This window comes from Chinchilla lanigera, unplaced genomic scaffold, assembly GCF_000276665.1.
Source record: "Chinchilla lanigera isolate Chin_1 unplaced genomic scaffold, ChiLan1.0 scaffold00019, whole genome shotgun sequence".
Lineage (NCBI taxonomy): Eukaryota > Metazoa > Chordata > Mammalia > Rodentia > Chinchillidae > Chinchilla > Chinchilla lanigera.
Window position 1 is genome coordinate 27,733,263 of NW_004955420.1, and position 21,483 is coordinate 27,754,745.

At 43.8% G+C, this 21,483-nt stretch overlaps 1 protein-coding gene across 2 annotated transcripts in view; it reads right to left on the reverse strand.

The window, feature by feature from the left end:
* Nucleotides 1-21,420, reverse strand: part of Snrk (SNF related kinase) — a gene marked incomplete in the record, with an annotated part of 44,147 nt that extends 22,727 nt beyond the window's left edge. The window contains 3 exon segments of one of the 2 annotated variants that reach the window (XM_013513447.1): nucleotides 5,422-6,115; nucleotides 9,212-9,277; nucleotides 21,118-21,420. In XM_013513447.1, coding sequence (XP_013368901.1) covers nucleotides 5,422-6,010 — 589 coding nt within the window. 2 annotated transcript variants of the gene reach the window in all.
* Between the last annotated feature and the right edge of the window lie 63 nt (nucleotides 21,421-21,483).

Here is a 21,483-nt window from a genome sequence, read left to right on the forward strand (position 1 = left end):
TGAACAGTGCAAGGAGTTACTGAGGGTAGGTAAGGAGTAATAGTTTAATGTAGGGAAAGTTACAGACTTATAAAGAAAAGAACTCGAGTTTTTGCATACTAACATGCATAAGGACACATTCTTAAGACTGGATAATGTTCCTTAAAGGCTGAACCTCAAATATGATAAATAGTGGAGACAAGCTATAGGCTTTTTATTTTCTAAAAAGCCACACACAAGTAAACTAAATCCAATCCTTGCATTGTACTAATACAGAGCCATGCTTTAAGCAAGCTAGACTTGAAGCTAGCCTCAAGCTAGCTGGCAATACTAAACTAACGCAGACTGGCCGCAGCACCTCGAAGAAGGTCTGTCCATAAACCAGGAAAGCCAGTACAGGGGTTTTCAGAGTCAGAGTTGTAGCATTCCAGGAAGACACCAAATCACAAGTGAGATGCCGCAGTTCTCAATACTAACCTTAATTCATTTTAGCATAAGAATAAAATGTTAGAGAAGTAGAAAGAAGTCACATACAATGTTAGAGCTTTACAACTACTGAAGAACTGTAAGTCTGTGGTCTAAGAAACAGTTTTCCCATTTTAGTCTTGTGGTCTAAGAAACAGTTTTGCCATTTTAGTCTCAATAAAGAAATTTTTATAACACAGCTCATATCAACAACAGATTCTGCAATGTTTTGCACCGGTCTTTTGTTTGCTTCCGACACCATGAAGGCAACCTAATCCAAATCCCTGGACCCCACCCCAACCCCACCCCACAGCGACTGGATCGTGGGCTCCTGGAGCGGCATCTGGCTCCTCTTGTCCTCTTCCAACCCCTGACACAGCACAGAAGGAAGCGCGGGGGTGGGATCAACTGAGAGAGGAAGGCAGAACCTCCAGCCGCTGGCAGCCTTGTCCTGGCGCTGCACTCTGCAAGGCACAGGCTGGGCCTGACCACCACTGGAAGACGCTCGAGGCCTCTACTCCTGTCCCTCAGCTCTGCCAGGAGCCAGGGCCCAATGGGAGGGCCTGGACGCTAAGAGTGGAGGAGGAGGCAGCCAGGGAGAGGCAGAGCTGCCCGCCAGCAAGAGCAGACCCAGGACTTCCACAAGGCCACACAGCCCGGGCCCGGACCCACTAGAGGTGACTACCGCACTCAACTGCGGCCTTCACAGAACGGCTCCCGGGAATCTCCACACACAGGTAAGTAACAAGTGATGCCCCCGAGCACCCGCGAGGAGGCACACAGGGAAAGGACCCAAGGCCACCAGACAAGAAGGAGCACTCAAGAAAATCTACTGACAAGTGTTAAGACACGCACAAAAATTCTCTTTAATTGTCTGATCAATCTTGCATCCTTACATCTGGTAATCTGAGCAACTTCACTGAAGATAACAGTATGTAATATAACAACCATTGTTAATCTCCTATCATTTTGTTTTGAAATTCAGTATCTTTTTTATTGTTTTGTTTTTGTCTTTGTTGCTATCTTGTTTTTTCTCTTTATAATAAAAAAATAAATAAAATGCAAAAAATCAGTGTCAGACCCAACCTCTCTTGTAGCTTTGGGTGCAAAATAACAGAAAAACATCTGTGAAAAAAGTATCTTCAAAGTTGGGAAGGAAATGGCTGTGAATTTGTGTTTCTTACTCAAATTATCACTCAAATGGGAGAACATTTTAAGCTACCAAGGACTTGGGAGAATTTTTCACAAATTCTTTCTGGAAAGATACAAACAAAACAAAACAAAATAGGGCTGGGGATTTAGCTCAGCGGCAAAAGTGCCTGCCTGGCAAGCGCAAGGTCGTGAGTTGGTTCCCGGTACCGGAGAAAAAAACAAAAAAACAACAACAACAACAACCACAAAAAACAAACCAAAACAAAACAAAATAAAATAATTCAAGTGGAGGATAGGGAGACCAAGAAATTTATAAAATTAAAGCATATTATAATGTAAATAAAAGCAAATCAAAATTTATTAGAAGTAAATTATGATTTTTATCTTCATCCTTCATAGTAGAAATAATATGGATATTGACTGACTCTGCACATTAAGGATGTGGACCAAAACAAGACTGCACACTTTGCAAAGTGAGGGAGAGTTTTAAAACAACCTGGAATAATTAACAAAACATAAGATATAATACATAATGAGGTAAATGGAACAAATATTCCAGTAATAATAAATTATAACAAATTTTCTTGTTACAAAAATATAACACATAATAAATTATAATGAATGAAAACAAATATTCCAACTATTCCAGTAATAATAAATATGAATGCATTAGATTCAACTATTTAAAAACTCACAGACTTAGTGAAACACAGCTCCACTTTAAGAAAAAATGAGCTCTATGCAGTAGCAGTATCACAGCCAACAGGGCCTATGCATGGCCTGATTATTGCTAAGTGAAAAAAGACAAACCTGTAACAATGACAAAATGAACTGAAGGATAGTTAAACAAACATCAAATAAATAATTTCATGTTGATAAAAGTATAGATCATTCAAGATAAATGTAAAGCTTTAGCTTAAAAATAAAGTTTGATTATAACACAAAATTATAGGTCAGAGTGACAGACCAGCATAATTACCTCTGAAAATGACAGATAAAATAAAGCATAAAGATACAAAAGAAATAAATACATAATGAGTAATATTATTTATGTATAAAACTCTGAGTGAACTAAAAAATATAAAAGCTTTATGGGAACAGTTACCATTGTAAAAATTATAAAATATTAAGACACAACAAAAACACAAAAATATTTCCAAAGCAGTAATCAATTGCCATACTTACTGACTGCAATGTACTAGAATTAGATACTAAAAACCAGGAATAAAAGGATGAAATAGACCTATCCCTTCTTAATACAAAATAAGAGAGAGAGAAATCTTTCTAACTCACTTGGATTAAACAAGAAACCAAACAGCCATGAGCGCTGGCGACACAGTAAAACCCACAGGGGTCCTGCGGGAGGACAGTGACAGGAAGGGGAGACCCAGGGCATAAATGCAGCTGCCGGACGGAGAAGAGAAAAGGGGCGGGGCGGGAGAGAGAAGAGAGAAGCAGAGCAAAGGAAAGGAAACCAGATTCTAAAAAGAACTGGATGAAAGAAAAAAACAGTAACATTAAAAAGAAAAAAATGTAGTTTTGAGTAAAATCAAATTTGATTCTTTAAAAATAATAATAAAGATGACTCCCGAGCTAAATTTCAATGCAGAGGACCAGTATACCATAAAATACTTATTTATAAACCCTAAAGAAAAGACTTTGGTCTTTTAAAATAATAATAAATAAAAGACCAAAGTCTTTTATTTAGCAACATATGGTGATCTAATATAATAGCAGATTTTAATTTTGGCCACACTCATTTTGCTAAAACTTTGTGAAAAATCATCAATTGATTTTGGCACAATAAAGAAAGAGTATATTAACAGAAAGAATAATTGCGCATTTGCTCTATTTTAATCACACTACTACACAAAATGAACTGAAATATAAATCAGAAAAGTGAAAAAATTAGCTCTGAACTCCTCCCAACTTATTCCACAAAGAAATGATCAGATCCTCTCAACCAATCTTCTTTGGGAACGTTCTCCCAAACAATTCTGTTTTCCTTTTTATGATTGTTTAAAACGTTTTATTGTACAATATTTAAGATACAAGAAAAAATTACAATAAACGCATGCACCCAGCACACACATTAGAAAGGAAACATCTTCAATAGAGCAGAAACCCTGCTAGGCCTGACCCTCAGAAGTAACCTGCCTTCCTCTAGTATATGCTTTAGTTCACTGTACACGCATGCCACTAAATAACACACAATAATGGTGTGCTCTGAACTCCTTCATGGTATGATTTATCCCCCTGCTGATGTAGACACAAGTACGTTCAACACATTCTTTGAAAAATCTCTTGAATGCCTAACTGAGATACACACACAGGAGGAGAACTGCTGGACAAAAGATTATACATTTTTCTTTTTGGGGGAGGGGGTTTGAGATAGGGTCTCACTACATAGCCCAGGTTGACCTAGAACATGCGGCGATCCTTCTGCCTCAGCCTCCCGAGTGCTGGGATTACAGATGTGCACCACACCTGGGTATCTTTCTTTACCAAATATTGCCAAACTGTTTTCTAAATTATACAAGTGCCTGATGTTCTATATAGTAAGGCTCGGTTTTGTCTGCCTTTAGTTTTTTCTCAATACGCAAATTATGAAACTGTCTTATTGTGGTTTTAATTTGCTTTTCCCTGTACTAATGAGGCTGGAGGTCTTCACACTCAGACATTTGTTTCTTCTGTGAATTCCTGGCTTCATTTTCTGATTAGAGTGGCTTCACTAATCAAAAATCTCTAGCTCAAATATTCTAATGAAAGACCTCAGTGAAGCCTGGACACCTGCAGGAGGCAGACACCATTCATTAACCTCTTCTTTTCCACAGCACAAGAGGCTGAAGTGAGAGGCAGGAGCCTCGTGCTTGGAGCACGGAGTGTCTCACCAGCGCTCCTCAATGTCACGTGCACTGTCACTAACCTTCTTTAAGCGGCATTACAATACACCAGACTGCCAATGGGAAAGCAGGATGTCTGCTGTCACTCATCTGCAGCTTTACGATGAACTTTTCTAATATTAAACTAAAACACTAAAAAGCGGACTACATCTTCGGATGAACAAATCCTAACAAACTAAAACTAACTTCCCACACGACCTTCGGAACAGATGTGCTGCTGGGAAAGAGCTGGCCCGACCTGAGAAGCACTGAGCTCTGAACTCCTCACAGGAGGCCGCCTGGCCAGTGTGAGAGCACGAAGGCAAGCGGAGTGCAGCGGGCACGCCAGGGGCTGCCCATTCCAGGACCCAGCGCACCGCAGGCATCTGCACGTCACGCTCCATCCTGAACCATGAGATGGGCAGTAACCGCCACTCGGTCACTGTGAAAAGAAAACAGGTACTACGGGAATGCCAGACCTGCATCTGAGTTGTCCCATTTTACAGATAAAGACACAAAGCACGGAGAGGTCAAGTATCTGCCCAAAGTCACAAGTCACAGTATGGGATTCCAAAACTTAAATTCTTGGCAGTGCACTGTAATACTCACGGTAACCCTGCAGTATGGCCACCGAGGGTCTCAAATATTCATACAACAATGGCTAGGACCAGTGGCAAAAAAAAAATCTGAGAGGAAAAGAACTCAGAGCTTAAGAAAAAGCTTACACGATCTTCCCTCGTGCGAACAAATGCACTCTGGGCATTCGCCATCAGAAGGCTGGGATAAACTGCCAGCTGCTGGGATGTCCGGCGTTCGTGACACCCAGTGGTCAGCTCAGGCGCAGTTAAGGGAAATGCTCTTAGATAAGCCACAAACTGACACGCTATCAACTTAGCTAGCTGGTAGGAGCCAAGAAGGCAGAGACCGGGCCCGGGTCACCTACCTACGGCAGGGGCGTCATACTCGTCACCAAGCAGAATTTCTGGAGCAGAATACGCAAGAGAGCCGCAGCTTGTTGTGAGCTTCTTCCCTGGCTGAAACTTGTTGCTGAAACCAAAGTCTGTCAACTTCACAAGACCTTGTTTTTCAAAGAAGACTACATTCTCTGGTTTCAAGTCTCTGTGAACCACGTGGAGTTTATGACAGTAAGATATAGCATGAACTATCTGAGCAAAGTACTTCTTGGCCAAGTCTTCATTGAGACCCTCCTCGTGTTTCATGATGTAATCAAACATGTCTCCTCCGTCTCCAAGTTCTAGAATAAGGTAGAGTTTGGTCTGGGTGTCAATCACTTCATACAGGCGGACGATGTTGGGGTGCTGCACCAGCTTCATGCATCGCACCTCCTGGAACAGGTGTCCGGTGGCAAGAGTGTCCAGCTTTGTCTTGTCAATAACTTTTACTGCCACCTTCTCCCCCGTGAAGACGTGCCTGGCTAGCTTCACCACTGCAAAGTGACCGCGACCCAAGGTCTTATCCAGGTCGTACAAGCCCGCAATCTTCCCGTCATACCCCCGCTTGAAGCCTGCCATGCTGCTCCCACAGAAGGAAAAGTGTGTAGATTGTTTGACTGGATCTCCTCATAGAAGAGTATCTGTAGAAAATAAGCAATTCATTTTCAGTGTTGCCATGGACATCTACAAAATAAGAAGAGAAACAAAATTAAGTTTCTGTAAATGTTCTTTTGCTTTCTTCCATTTTAAGAGATGCTTAAAGCAAATAAATTGAGACAAAATGATTCAGGGTCACTTAAAAGAACCTATTTCTATATTTAGAGTTTATATTACAAAGTAAAGGTTGAGAATTTAAATACCATATTAAATTTTGCAAGCTGAAAAATAAACAGCTCCTTGGAAGCAATATTTTGGTAATGTCAGAAAGAAGAAACTACAAGTCTGATAAGCTATGTTTATAAAAAATTTTCCCCTAAATTAATTTCAACTAGCATCTTTAAAAAACAAGGTAAGAGCTGACAAAAAAGGGAACACAAAAGAATAAACATTTGGACAGAAGCCCAACTTTTCCCTACCACTCCACAGTATTTCTTTGAATGCAATCAAGTCTCTCAGCGGTAACTCTCTGGCTAGAACCACCCTCTACCTTCCGTACCTCCAAAGTGCCGACAGCCGCTGCCACCCCGGGTGGAAACGGCCATCTGAATACGCGCTTTTCGGCTGAGACCGCAAAGATGCTGAGGACTTCTACTCTAAGGTGCTATTTTGTTCCTTCACCCTCACCCATGCTAGAATAGAGCTTACCGCAACCAAGTATAGTGTTCAAAACTTCTACTAAATTTTAAAATTCAACTGTGCACCAAAATGTTTACAAGGTGACTGTTTGTTCTTACACACAGTGGGTGCTTAATAAATACTTGCTACTGACAGGTACTTTCTGTCTCCGTAACTATTTTTATGACCTATTTTATGTCCTTTTTTATTATAGTTTTCCAACTCTCAAGCATAAACCATCATGACCTGTTTATATTTCAAGAAGATCAAGCATGCATTCTTAGAGACAATTTAAATCTTAACTTTCCTGCCACATGTAAAATTTTTCGCTGGGCGCAATGGCACGCACCTGTAATCTCAGCACTTGGGAGACTGAGGCAGGCTGGGCACTGTGTGGCCCAGGAGTTCCAGGCCAGCCTGGGCTACACAGGGAGCTCAAGGACAGCCTGAACTACATAGTGAGACTCTCTCAAAAAAAAATGTTTAAATTAAAAAAAAATTAAATTTTCAATCTGTATGACCAACTCTAAACACAGGAATAGGTTCTTATAAAAGAGCCTGACCAAGGAAAGTAAATAAATACATAAAATTATACAAACTAAGATGTCACTTTAAATTTCCCAGACTGAATGCCCATCATTTTTCCTGACTAAAGTTTAATAGAAATAAACAAGATCTAGCAAGGAACCAGCAAGTTCCCAAGCAAGCTCCCTCTCAGGGAGGCCTCCTCCAACGCTATGGTGTCTTGTTTGCAGACATGTTAAGAGTAGTACTTACATTAATATATTAAAGTGAAAATACTCTTAAGAACTATAAGGTAGTTTTTAAAAAGCATAGCATTACATTTCTTTATGCTTCATCTGTACTTCAAAGAACAGAAGAAGAGCTGTCCTCTACCACAACCTACAACAGTCTCGGCAGCTACACAAAGCGGATTGGCCTGGATTGCCTCGTGGGCTCCCGGCAGCCCCGAGGTCAGCACCACCCCCTCGCACAGACAGAGAAACAGACTCTGCTCAGTGTACGAGGGCTCAGGCGAGGCAGGGCAGCTAGAAGTCAACCCGAGCTCAGGCTTCAGAGCCCGCACTCTGCCACCATTTCACACTCTCAACAGTGCCATCCCCGACAGTCAGGTTTTAAGAGCTAAAATGCCAACTAAAAAGAGGCATAACATCATCCTCATGTTCTTCACACTTCGGTAATGACCTGAACCACGTATCCGGGGCCGCTCCAGAAAATTTATTTAAGTTCAACAAGTCAGTAGCGAGAAGTTCACTAGTAAGCACTTTATATTTTAGGAACCATGGTAGTGATCCACAGCACCACCGTCCCCTTAATGAGCACGGCATGCCAAGCACATGCCGAACCCGCGCCTCACCCGCAGTCCTCACAGGTGCCCTCAGAAACCAGGGCAAGCCCTGTCTGGAAGCACAGAAACGCTCAGTGACCCGGCCCGTGCTACACAGCAGGGGTGGAGAGAGCCAAAGCGAGCCCAGAGCTCTACACCCGCCAACGCGCCGTACACTCTGCAATCTGACTTCAGAACCAAAACTACATTATGAGTCCTGCTCCCATTAAGATTTTTAAATGAAGAAATCAGTAGGACGTCCATGTGTTAGGGAAGAAAAGAAAATTTCTTCTATACTCTGTATGATCCCTGCCATCTGAGCTAATAATTTTAACGACATGATTAACAAGAAAATCTAAATTGAAAGACTGCTATATTTGGACAGCAGTTTCCCAAAAGAAACTTTAATTCAGGCATATTTACTTTTAAAAAATAAAAACTGCAGGCTAACTGAAGGTGGCAGAAAACTATCCTTAAATCCTTAACTCTCCCAAGTCTGTCCACTGCCACCGCACAGGTCTGCAGATGTAACCGGCTTTGAAACACACTCAAGCCGGCTGCCCCCAAGTTACGTAATCTCTGCTCCTCTCCTCTATCATTCAGTCTAGATGTGCTCAGGAAAGTGGCCCATCAATCAGATTTGGTAAATGAACCTAGAGGCTCCTAAATCTACATAATTATGACTATAATAAATGAAAAACAAAAGATCTTTTTCTCAGGGTGCCACACGCCCAGGGAGAATCACTGTTAAACACCTTGGTGTTTCTCCTTCCAGCCCTGTGGCAACAAAATGGCACAATGAGTATTTTTAACTAGCACGCTCACAGGAGAGACTCTAGTAGGTTTGTTCACAAGGGCGTACTGGCCTACAGTGGTCAATTACGGTACCGATTAATTACTCTATCAAGAAGTTACTTTTGGATAAGCACCCCCTTTCCAGAGACTGAAACTGCAATTAAATTTCACACCTAAAAACAAGACATCATGACTAACTGAAGGTTGGGAGAAAAAGTATTCTCAATATGAACATCTTTTTAAATTGTAAGCCACAGTCTAATCCTACTGAAAATCCCCCAGTGCCTGTACGTATTCTGAACACCTCAGCAACGACGTGGCTCGGAAAGGTACAGGTGAGCCTGTAGAACTCCACGACGTACCCTGCAAAATGCATGCGGACTGAGTAATCCTGATTACCACTGGCTCTTGTTAGCTGCCTCTTTCTCCTAGAAGAAAACACAGAACAGAGTTTTAGTTTAGTTCTGTGGACTTTGCTTAAAGTTAACATATACAACCTTGGGCTAGATTCCAGACAATTGTATAAAAATGGCAAAATCTGTCTTTAGCCACAGTCTCCCATCTCTCTCTGCCCTCTGTGACTGAGCACTCTTTTCAGAAACTGCCAGTGAATGGTGATTTCAGAGTGAATAGGCACACAGACTTTCCCAAGGAGGCATATCAGAAAGACTCTTCCACGGAAGGAAGAGACAACAACGGACAGCAGTACATCCGCCACACTGTTGACCTCCCAGGTGACGGTCCTCCCGGTGACTCTGCCACTGTGAGCCCCAGGGGAGTCCGGCCTGGTAAGCACAGTCCCTGGCTCCACACGCGCTTGGCCTGCCTTTGAAGGCCCCCCAATCTCCAGGAACCCCAGAGGCTCATAAAGTAACTCACAGCAGGAGCCAAGGAAGACAACCTTTCCACACCATTCCTCCACCAAGCAAGCAGAACTCAATTCCGATGCCAGCTTCAAGGAAAACCAAAACCTTTGTATCAGAGGCCTGCCCTTCCCAGTAAAAGTAAAACTCACTATGAACAAAGAGAACGTGAACACATTGCTTATATCCACATCTGTGCCACAGAGAGGGGATTCTGATGGGAGTCCTGCAGGCCCTTCCTCAACACTGAGGGACGACAGGAGCAACAAAGACCCAAGCCCTCAGGTGAGCTGGGCCGCTCCTACCGTTGCTACAGTGAGGGTGCGTGGGCAACAGCTAAGCTCACACACTTAGTTATTTTCCTCTCCTTACTAAGACAAAACACCCGACATCCAAAATTAAGGAAGGAAAGGTTTATTTAGCTCACAGTTTGTGGAGGTTTAAGTCATTAGTCACCCAGCTCCAAGGCAGGATGGCATGGTAGAGGGGCAACACTTCAAGGCAGCAGAAGGCAGCAAAAGCAACAAGAGCACAAAAGCGGGGAGAACAAGTCTCCTCTCCTCCCTTACACTGCATGCAGGCTACTCGTCCTCAGGTGGGTATCGCACTTACACCACGCCTTCTCTTGCACACGCTTACGGTATTTACAAAGGGAGAATGCTGGCCCTCTGCTGAGTCTCTTATTTAACCGCCTAAACTCAAGCTGACACAATGATCAACATCCTAGAGCATAAGGACATGTCCTCTACACCCCAGGATGTAGAACTGCTTAGCTACACTTAGCTAGGCTTCTAGACTTCTCAAGCTGACACAATTTATTAACCATTACACTGGGAAAAAGGAGTGCGCGAGGGGGAGGGGCAGACAGCAAGGTAGGCAGGAAGCAGGCAGGCCTCCACTGGGAATGAGGAGGGGAGTGCTCTGGCCACATCTGCTCACAGGTGCCCTGGATGCCGCCTGCCTGCCCCTGCAACTCCACCTGCTGCTCCCCCACGCGGTCTCTGCAGCAGGCAGTGTGGCGGCAGTGTGGCGCTCTGGGGTGCTGGTTCTGAAGACCCAACAAGTGGCTCTGAATTTCAGTTCACGGCCAGAGGTGTTAGTAATGGCCATCGTGAAGAGCAGCGAGGTAACAGAGGCAAACCATCTGGAATAATAATGCTGGCCTGGAGGAGCGCTCCAGGAAGCCCTTCACCAGTGTGGCGACTGCCGTGGGTCCAATGAGGGGACTCCCTCGTCCTGAACAGAAATTTCCTAGTTGTTCACCCTGCTTCAAAGGGACCAAGAGGTGGAAGGGACAGGAGGGGTACGGGACAGAAAAACAATTAAGATGTCTTATGCACACGTACAGGTTCCCCAAGAGAAATGCAATCATTATGTACTGCAAACATATACTTAAAAAAAAAGAAAAAAGAATTTAATAAGTTAACAGCTCTCAGTTTCATATAAATTCTGTAGCAGGTATCCTAAAATATATTTACAAAATAAGTGCTATAAAATTTTGAGATAAGGAAAGTAATGCCTCAGCATATCAAAGTCTGATGGCTTTTCAATAAAATATCTCAAAAACCCTAAGTATTTGCTTTTCATTAAATTTACCCTTTCAAAAAAACTTGAATGTTCCTTTACATTTTTTCCCATCAAACTAATATATTCATTGGCTGGGGATTTAGCTCAGCGGCACAGCGCCTGCCTGGCAAGCGCAAGGTCATGAGTTCGATTCCTGGTACTGGAAAAAAACCAAAAAACCAAAACTCATAAAGTGATATGTTCATAGAGGAAATCTGGAAAGTGCTGAATGAAAATAGAATTTAAGAAAGTATCCACAGTCCTAGCACTGAAAAACAGCACTACTAACATTCTGGTAGTTAGCTTACAAATATTTATATACAGTTTCTTTTGTCTTCAAAGGTGTGATCATTCTATGCACTTTATATCCTGTGGCCTGCTTTTTTTCACTTGCCATATCACTTTCCTTTGTTTTAGTATTTTTGTTTCAAGTATGAAAGAAAATGTTTAATTTAGAAAAATATAACTAAAAAATATAGGCTGGTAAAAAACAGTAAAAAGCAGTTTTTAAAAAAAGGGGGCTGGGGACATAGCTCAGCGGAACAAGCACCTTGGCAAGTGGAAGGTACTGAGTTTGATTCCCGGTACCAAAAAAAAACCCACTCCATTATCCCATCATCCATAATAATATCTGTTAACATTCCAGTACGCAGCCTTCCGAATTATTTTCTATGAATAGCATATGCCAGATACAATTTCTTTTTTACAAAATGGGACAATACGCAGGGCAAGGAGGGTGATGTCAGGGCAGAGAGAGGAACTGTACCATATTTCTAAAATGTCCAACTGGGCTGGGCACGGTGGCGCACACCTGTAATCCCAGCACTCTGGGAAGCCCACAGGAGGGTTACAAGTTCAAGCCCAACATGGACAATTTAGCAAGACCCTGCCTCAAGATAAAAAATAAAAGGGGCTGAAGATTATCTAGTGCCAAGGTCCTCGCTTCAATTGCCAGTACTAGAAAAAAAATCAAAATAGACAAAAATTAAGCTGGACAAGTTACTTTAGAAATTCTGAGAGATGCGGAAAAGCACCACAAAAAAATGAATTACAGGTGGTTGTCTAATCTCATCAAGGATGACTTCTTACCAGATCGCACTGCAGATCCTGCACTCATGTCCTTGGGACTTAAGACCATTGTGATGCGGTTTGACAGTTTCCTCTCCACTTGTATGAGGAACATTTCCTCAAGCAATGCTTTACTTCTAGACCAGTTTTAACAACCACATAGCTAAAATGACATCTTTTAAAACAGCAAATGCCACTACACAGACTGTTCTGACGTAGCCTGCTTGCTCAGCACATGCACACGGGTACAAGCAGGCTGGACCTAACTGACGCAGGACAACCAGCGAAGAGTCTCTTCCACGTCTGAGCAGCACGCGCTTGTGCATGGTGCAAGAATACGCTGGTGTCCTCCCCGCCAGGGAGAGCAGAGGCAACTGCGGTGTGGGTGTGGTGGAGGGCAGGAAGGAAGTGTGGGTGGCCCCACACACGATTTGCAAGCTGCTGAAAACAGTTGTAGAACCAGCCTCTGTAAAGCCCACTGGCGGTTTGGAATTCACTGTTACTCCTGCTAAGACACACTTCCAGCTCTTTGTTGACATCACCGCCACTGCAGTTTGGTCTGTACATCACTCTCCCACTCTTCTTCCCGGGAGCCGAGGCAAGCAGGCTGACCCAAGCAGGCTTTCCTGGATGCGCGGGGCCAATCCACTGCGAGAAGGCAGAGGAGCTCAATACAAAGCTCTGCCTGCAAAAATCAGTCCACATACATGGCCTGTTCACATGTGGTTTGGAATATCATCAATTCCCCTCCAAACCAGGCCATCAATATTCTATTACACAAAACCTCCCAAACATATTAAATGCTTTTTAAAAAAAATCTATGCCAACGCTCTGTACCTAATACAGACAACCAAAAACTCAGTCTTTGCAAGGCTATACCGTAACTCCATTTAAGCTTTCTACCCATGGAAATTTACCTGATATCTTTTACAAAGACCAAAACCTAAAACTAACCCCTGCTCACAGAAATACCAGACTAAACTACATCTACAGAAAAGCTAATTCAAGGGGAGCAACCAACTCTGTCAATGGGTATTACCAACCTGACCTTGCTGTGAACACCTTAAAGGTGCCTGTAAAGGAAGAGCAGTATACACCATGAGGAAGAAAGCGATTCACCCTCCAGCTAGTGTCAGCAAGCTGTGAACACGCACAGCACTACCACGCAGCCTCCACTGCAGTTCTATGGGGAGAAATAGTGCACTTCCACAGACCAGCATGCTGCTCCTGGGAACTGTCACGCTGCGGGGCCGCTCCAGTCTCCAGGCTGGACTGGGTTGCCACGCAGATGGATCCTTAGAGTGCTGGCTTAAGTTACTGGCATTTGCTCTAAGCAATACAAGAGAGAGTCCAGAATACATCAAGGCATCTCAGTGTAATGAACCCGGCACACCACTAACTGATACAGAGGAGTGTCAGTGCTTGTGGAGGGAAAGTGGTCAGCCGCCCAGCGCGCCACACAGTAAGTTCAAATTCCCAAAAGGGCTCTGCCTCTTTAGTTAAAGTGATGAAAAGGACTATGCTCTACCTAAGGGCGAGACTTCGAAGTCAGGCTGGTGACAGCCCTGGCCTAAGGCACTGACACGATACAACAGCTGGTGTAGAAACTACTCCAAAATACATGAACCGACCCACCACTACCCACTGCGCCCAGGAGAACAGAATGTAAGCAGCAAATTACAGAAAATTTAAAAACTTACGCTAAATCTCACCCCTTCCAAAACTTGCATTAATACTGACAAACTCATTTTAGTATCTTTTTTGTTCCCCCTGCTTTGAGATAGAGATGGTCATTCAAGTGTCTTTTTAAAAATGCTGGAACAGAAAACAAAATCTGGGAATTGCCCTGCATTAGGGCTGCACGTTAATTTTCTGAAAAGCAAATGGCAAAATGTGTACATGAGCCTTATAAATATCCTTGATTTAATCATCTTTCCAGTTTGTGTGTCCCTAATCTGAAAATCTGAAATACTCTAAACTGAAACGTTTTGAGAGGCAGAATAGAAAATTCCACATCATCAAATTTTGTTTCATGGACGAAGTTATTAAAAACAACATAAAATTACCTTCAGGCTACGGGTACTAGATATACACGAAACATACATGAATTCCATGTTTAGACTTGAGACCATCCCCAAAATATCTTACAATGTATATGCAAATATCCTAAAGTCTGAAAAAACCCAAACTTCAACTTGGGACACTTCTGGTCCAAGCCTTTGAGGTAACAAATGCTCTCAACTCACAGTAAATTTCTATGTTAAATAAACATGTTAACAAGTGTTTATGAGAAGTAATGTGAAAGCTTATGACACAAAAATGGTTGAGTAAATCACAGTATACCCAAAAGGAACACTATGTTGCTACATAAGACCACTTAATCTCATGGAGAACTTCTCCCAACCTAATGTCAAGTTTAAAAAAATCCATATGCTAAATTTCATAGCTTATCATGCCAATTTTTTAAAATCAATATTTGTATGAGTACATGTATCTTAAAAATTCAAGATGTTAAATCAGTAACATTACAGAATTTTTTCTTCCTATTTGTCTATTCTTTTTAAATTTTTATCAGTGAATATTTGCTGCTTTTGTAATCCAGGAACTGCAGAGGTTACTAGAATTTTGACTTTCTGTACATAATTCTTCATTCAATTTGTTTTTCCACTAAAAGATTTATAGGGAGTAAAATGACTTCCCTAAACATATACCGTCTAGCTCCTATTTACACAACCTTAATAAAATGCCACATTCAATGCCGTATTTTGCTTCCCTGAGGAAAAACACGCCATCGCTTCAGGACAAGGGACAGGAGCACAGAGTCATTTTCACTAACCGCGCGCCCAACATAGACAACAGGGGCCCTGCCCTTTAGGGTCTTTCCGCTGAGTTAAGTAAGCAAGGTCTCCACAGAGAAAGAGAAATAACTGCACAGCTGGCTGGGGGAGCCACGTCAGAGGGGGCAGAGAGAAACTGGGGAGGCCAAGACCCCTGAAAGCCCTGGCTGCTGCAGATCAGAGCTGTGAGCTCACTTCAGCAGTGAGCAAGCAGAATGTCCCTCTGAGATGAGCAAACAGGCAGAGAAAGCAGGGGGATGCTGGGGACTCAGGAAAGGGGAACAACAGTCTGGGCAAAGCTAGGATTTAAGTAGAAGGCCCCTTCTGAGGAATCGCTAATGACTCACTATTTACCCTCTCAGAACTAAAGTTTCATTCTATATAATTCACCACTTATTTCTGACTTATACTTAAGTTGGGTTTTTGGGGGGTTTTGGTTTTCTTTTGTTTTTTTGGAACCAGGAACCAAACTCAGGGTCTCATGGTTGCCAGACAGGCGCTGTGCTGCTGACCTACATCCCCAGCCTATACTTAAGTTTTCATAAATTATCTTTAAAGAGAAAAGTGCACAGGAAAAGCTTGCTGTCAAACAGTGGATACAAGACCTCAAGAGAAGATAACCTTTTAGGTATTAATATATATGCAATAAAGAAATAAGATTGGAATGTTTAAACCACCTCAAAGTTCAGTGTTCCTTTCAAAGTTCCATAAAACAAGAATTTTTCTTCTGACTTGCTGAATTTTTCTCATTATCACCCCTATAAATACTACTCTGCAGAAAAATCTGCTAACCTCAATAACTTCATATAAAAATAAGTTCTACAGCAAAACCACAGCTAATTTTCTTTCATTATCCCACTTTAAATTTTAAAAGTGCATTTCACCACCACAAATGCCCCCTCAGAATTCCAGTTCTGTTTGAATACAGGTCTCACACAGGAAACAATTTGACTCCTGGGAGTCCATGTACGTGTGGGACTTCTTACACTGGTGATGCTGCTTAATCCCTTTCAACCAAGCTGTAGCAGAGCCCTCATGCCCTGGGGAAACCAACAGCCTCACTGCCCTGGACCTACGCCCAGGCAGGGGACGCCTGGGTTGGGCTTCAGGCCTTCAGACTTGGGCCCTGCGTTTTTTTTCTCCCTGGTGACAATGCAATGCTTCCCTTTTACCTAGGCCTGTCTAATTCTCAGAGAAACTAAAGCACTGAAATAAATCTATGTTGACATTTCTGGTGTTCCTCCAATTCTAACATGCCATGCAAGTCACGGGCCCCGGTGCCACCCAAGACTCACCTAATAAACATTAACAAACAGCTCTGCTCAAGGCTTTGTGAAATGTTTAGAAACTACTTTTTAAACTGAGAAAGGAAGTTACAGGCAAATAACCATTCAAAGATAGGCTGAGGTAATTATAGCACCTTGAAAATAACTTCCTGCAATTGTTTGCATGCAGTCTTGTGACAGTGACAACCAACACCAAGCAATCCTGGTAAAATTCAAGCAAGTTGTCTCTACTCCTTCAAAATTTTACCCTTCCCAAAGTTCAATTTCAGTGTATTTTCCAATTTACATTCTTTCCAGTTGTTTCTGAAGAAGTATTTTCCTTCAAAAGAGGATGAGTAAATGCTTACCAAATAAAAGAATGAAGAAAATTGAGCCCTGAAACTTTACACCACGTATTCTCACTCTAAAATGCTTTGGCAGTATCCACCATACTTTTATACCAATAAAGAACTATGAACCTGCAGAAAATGAGGTAAAATAGCTAAAATTTACCTTAAAATCACTCTGCTTTTGCTTACTACTAAATAGGCTGTACAATATCAGGGCGATTTTAACGAGATCCATGAACATAGTATACTTTGACTTCATATTTTGTTTATGACTATACTGGTATAATATTCTAAATTTAAAATGAATTTTATAAGGTAAATCATACTATAAAACAGTAGAAAATCTAAAATAGAACCATCCCAATATAGAATGAAACCAAATTTGACACATTATTCAAATATTTGTCCTAGCTACACAACACAGAGCAAAAAAGATGCGTAACATGGCCTAAGAGGTCCGAGCATATGTACAGGAGGAGGGAAGGTAGAGAGGACAGCAGCAGTCCCAAGATCCCACATTTCAAAGCACCACAGGGCAGCTTTTCTTACAGTCTGCATCCCAGAGGCTCACGTTAGAACGAGCAAACACTTCCCGCAAATATGCGCAGCAGCATGTTGGATGGTGGAGTGCCCAGGGCCTCAAGCGCCAAGGGTCTCTGACTTCTACGGCAGTCTACCTACAAGCAAGCCCGGGATCCCCTCTACCTTGCAGAGTTCTGTGGAAGTCAAATGGGACAGCACGCAGGAAGGCGAGTGAGTGGGATCAAACCGTCCAAGGACTTTCTCAACTTTGCAGAACTAGCCTTCCCAAAGACTCTCACACTGGAGAGGCCTGTACATGCAGCTCCCCAGCCTACTGTCATCAGCACCCTCCTCCCAGCGGCCAGCACACTGGCCCCGGGCACCTCCCCTGGAAAATCTGTGCCTCTAGGTGTTCACAACCCTCTTTATCCTCCATCTGCCTTGGGGCGTTCACAGAAGGTAACCTAGAGAAACGTCTGTGTCTCTGAACTAGGAATTGAAACTACAGTGGTGGAAAGAGGCTGTCCAGTAAAAAGACCTCAGAGAGCCTTACTGTGAAGACAAGGTCAAGCAGGTAGGTTAAGGCCAGATAACAGCTGAGCATGGCGGTACACACCTGTCATCCAGCACTCTGGGAGGCTGAGACAGTAGGATCACAAGATCAAGGTCAGCCTGGGCAATTGAGTAAGACTCTAAATAAGTGAAAAGGTCTCAATGCTTTCTGGGTTCAATCCCAGCACGAGAAGGAAAGAAAAAAAGCCAGATGCCCTTTCCCCTGATTTAAGGCCTAACTCAAGGTCACCAGCGTGGTCCGCCCCACTTCCCTGCACCCCCGTACAGCACCACGCATTCTCAGCGCAGGGGCAGAGTCCCAGTGTCACCCGTGTGACCATGGAGGCAGCTGATGATGGTTTAACAAGTCGCTCTGGAAGGACAAGACCAAAGCTGGAGACACGTAAGGGAACTGCCAGCGTCTCCAGGTAAACAGAGACTGCATGTGTCTCAAGCAAGGGCAGCCAGTGCCTGGGCAGCAGTGAAGATGCAGAGGATGGGACTCAATGCAGAAGCAGGATCCAAATTCCTGGTGCGCAGGGGGCCAAGGGAGGGAGGGCATCTAACAAGCTCCGGGGGAGACTGCACCTGCTGCACCATTCTCTCCGGCAGGGAACACAGGGCGGAGCAAACAGTTCCTGAGCCACTGCGACATGCTAGCACAGAGCAGGTCTGCTTTTAGCTGTAAAACTGTAAGATTAAAAATGTACACCCAAGGAGCTGCCAGTCCTTTGGGTTTGATCAAGAGAACAAACTGTTGACCGCTAAGAAATTTGGGCCAACGGAGGCTGTGCTCCGACCGCACCTGCGCTGGGCTTCTGAGCCCTGACCTCATGACTACACGAAATGGCCCAGGCATCTGACCTAAGCATCTGGGAGGTTCACAGAAAGGCCCAAGCTTGCCCTGTGCCTGGAGACACTCGGAACTCTCAGCCCCGGCTGGGGTGGATGATGCCCTCCGGCTCTGAAGGCTGCTGAGCACTCCCGCAGCGGCCGAGCAGAGAGCACAGTACCCGGAAGGGGCAGATGCCTCACTGGCCAATCTGAGCAGGGCCAAACGCTGGAGGTGCCAAAGTAGGCTCCCAAGGGGCTCTGGAAGTGCCCGCAAGTGTTCAGGGAGGGCAGACCGGGGACCTTCGTCACACAGGGTCCTCCTCCACTGACAGTGAGCAACAGCTTCCCAGGCGAGGCAAGGCCACAACCCAAAGCAGATGTGCAGAGAGGCGGATGCAGAAACAATCTTCATCTTGTGAGTGACTCCGTTTCAGATCATCCAGAGCAGACAACACACTCACAGTGCTCGCTCCAGAGAGCACTAAACTAAGGGCAGGGCCTTCACACCAGCTCTTCCCGATCAGCAACAAAACCTTCCCTTCACCCAAAGCTAGCATCCCATTCCTCTCTCCTCTTCAAATACTTTAAAAAACAGCTTCAAAACAAAAACAAAAACAAAACAGCTTCATTCTCCACCTCAACTTCCTCTCACCCGCTCTGATGTTATTTTCTTTCCACTTGACCTTTTCATCCCCCCGCTAAACCCAAGAGCCTTTTCCCTGCCTGAGACCCTACCTAACCTCAAGACCAGCGTAACCACGGCCTCCGCTGTGAAGCAGGCCCAGGCCAGGCCCAGGCCAGGCCCAGACCCGCCACTGACCCCGCTTCTGCGGGTTTTCCTAAGCACACTCGGGCTTCCATTGCTGGGGTTTATCTTAGTGTTCCCCCATAACTCACAAGCTCCTAAAGGCAGGAAGCACTTTTGTATTGCTCCCCTCTAGCTTAGATCCCCCCAAAATAGACAAAGGGTCCATGTATAAATGATCGGAGATTAAGTATATCTTCAGACCTCCTAGGATCCACTCAACTTTTCAACTCAGGGCGCTGTACGAATTTATCCGCACGTATCTGGGACACTGGGCAGCACCTATATTGTGAATCAGTTTTCTTGCAAAAGCATCCTAGCTGAAAGAACCCTCTGCCTCAAACAGCTGAGATGCTGTTAAGCCTTTCGGGTTCCTGTCTGTTTCTAATTCCTAAAATTCTGGTCATGTGAAAAGTTTATCTGCATCTTTCCTTAGGCGGTGTAATGAGCTCTCAAGCTCAATCACTTCAAGGAAAACCCATGTTTTATTTATACCAGCGCTTAGGACCACGGCTGCTCAATATTTCCAAAAATAACTTTTTTCTATTTAGTTTCACTTTCGATAGGCAGGAAGCACCCTCAGAAAAGTTTAGATAAACACTATTTCCTGTGACCAGTAAAAATATTATGAGTCCTCTTCAATTTTAATAAGGACACTTAAAAGTTTTTCTTTTAGGATGTGATTAAATCTGAACCACAAACGCCCAATTTATATTTTTGGTCTAGAAGAGTAAAAATAAAAATTAGTACAACTTGAATTTCAGTTTTAAACTAATGGAAATTACTGCAATAACACAGGAAAATTTTAAACAGAAAAAAATAATAGGGTGAGAATAATCTGGGGGCACAAGATGAAATAACAAATTATGCAAATTTTAAAAATTAAAAGAAGACAGCACTCGAAGTTTCCCATTCTGAAAGTACTGGAGGTGCGACTCTTAAGAAAAGTTAGCACCTCTCACTTCGTTTTCTACACTGCCTCACGACATGACCTTGGGAATGTCATGTAATTTCTCTCCTCTCTAGCTCTGTAAAATGGGAATGTCACCTGTTTTCTTCACAGGGACAATTAGATAGCTGGATAAACGAATCGATATGTACTTGGCATTCTTTTAAAAAAGGGAAACGTGCCTAATTAGTATGTTTTAATCAGCACTCGTACAGTACATTCCTCTTCAGGAATCCAATTCCAAGAGAAATATTTAAGCAGACGTTGAAGACAGATTTCCTTAAGGGAACGATTTTGTAAATCTGGAAGGCAATGTAACGAGATTATAAATTAACAAGTTGATTACATAAGCCTTGACAGCCGAGGCTTCGGTGTGCGCCGATACACATTCTGATAAGTTCGACTGATGTGGGACACAGCGACCTGTCCCCTACAAGGAACCCGAACGGAGGCTTCTCCTGTCGGGCAGGGACCTGTGGAGATTCAACAGGACGCTCAGCACTTGCAGTTCTCTAACTTGCAAGCCCTTCTCACCTCCAGACTGATAAAATGCTCAACGCATTCAGTTAGCGTCGCCACCGCTCCTAGGACTTTGAGAATGTGCCTAATTAAACGGAAGTGGAAGAAAGTAACCTGACAGTTGGAAAGGTCCTGTACCTTCAGGCGAGCACAGATCTAGGAAGGCCACGGCCGATTCTCCCCCAGGACTGCACTTGACCAGAACTCCCCGGGAAGCCGCTGGCTGTATCTGATCTGACTGTCAGGGATCACCCAGCTCCGGGAACCCCCATCCTTAAAGGCTGCCAGGGTCCTGGATCCAAGTCCGAGCGGATGCGGCAGGTTTTGCACAATGGTCCAGAAAGAAATCAACAGGCGACGGCTGCGGAGCAGACCCGGGTCTGCCGGCCCCAGAACCCGAGCTCTCCCTCGGGGACGCACGGCTCCCCTCCTCCTCGGCGCGCTGCGCGCTCGCCGACAGCCCCGCGGCTTTGTGAGGCTGCGGCCCGCCGGGCACCGGCCCGC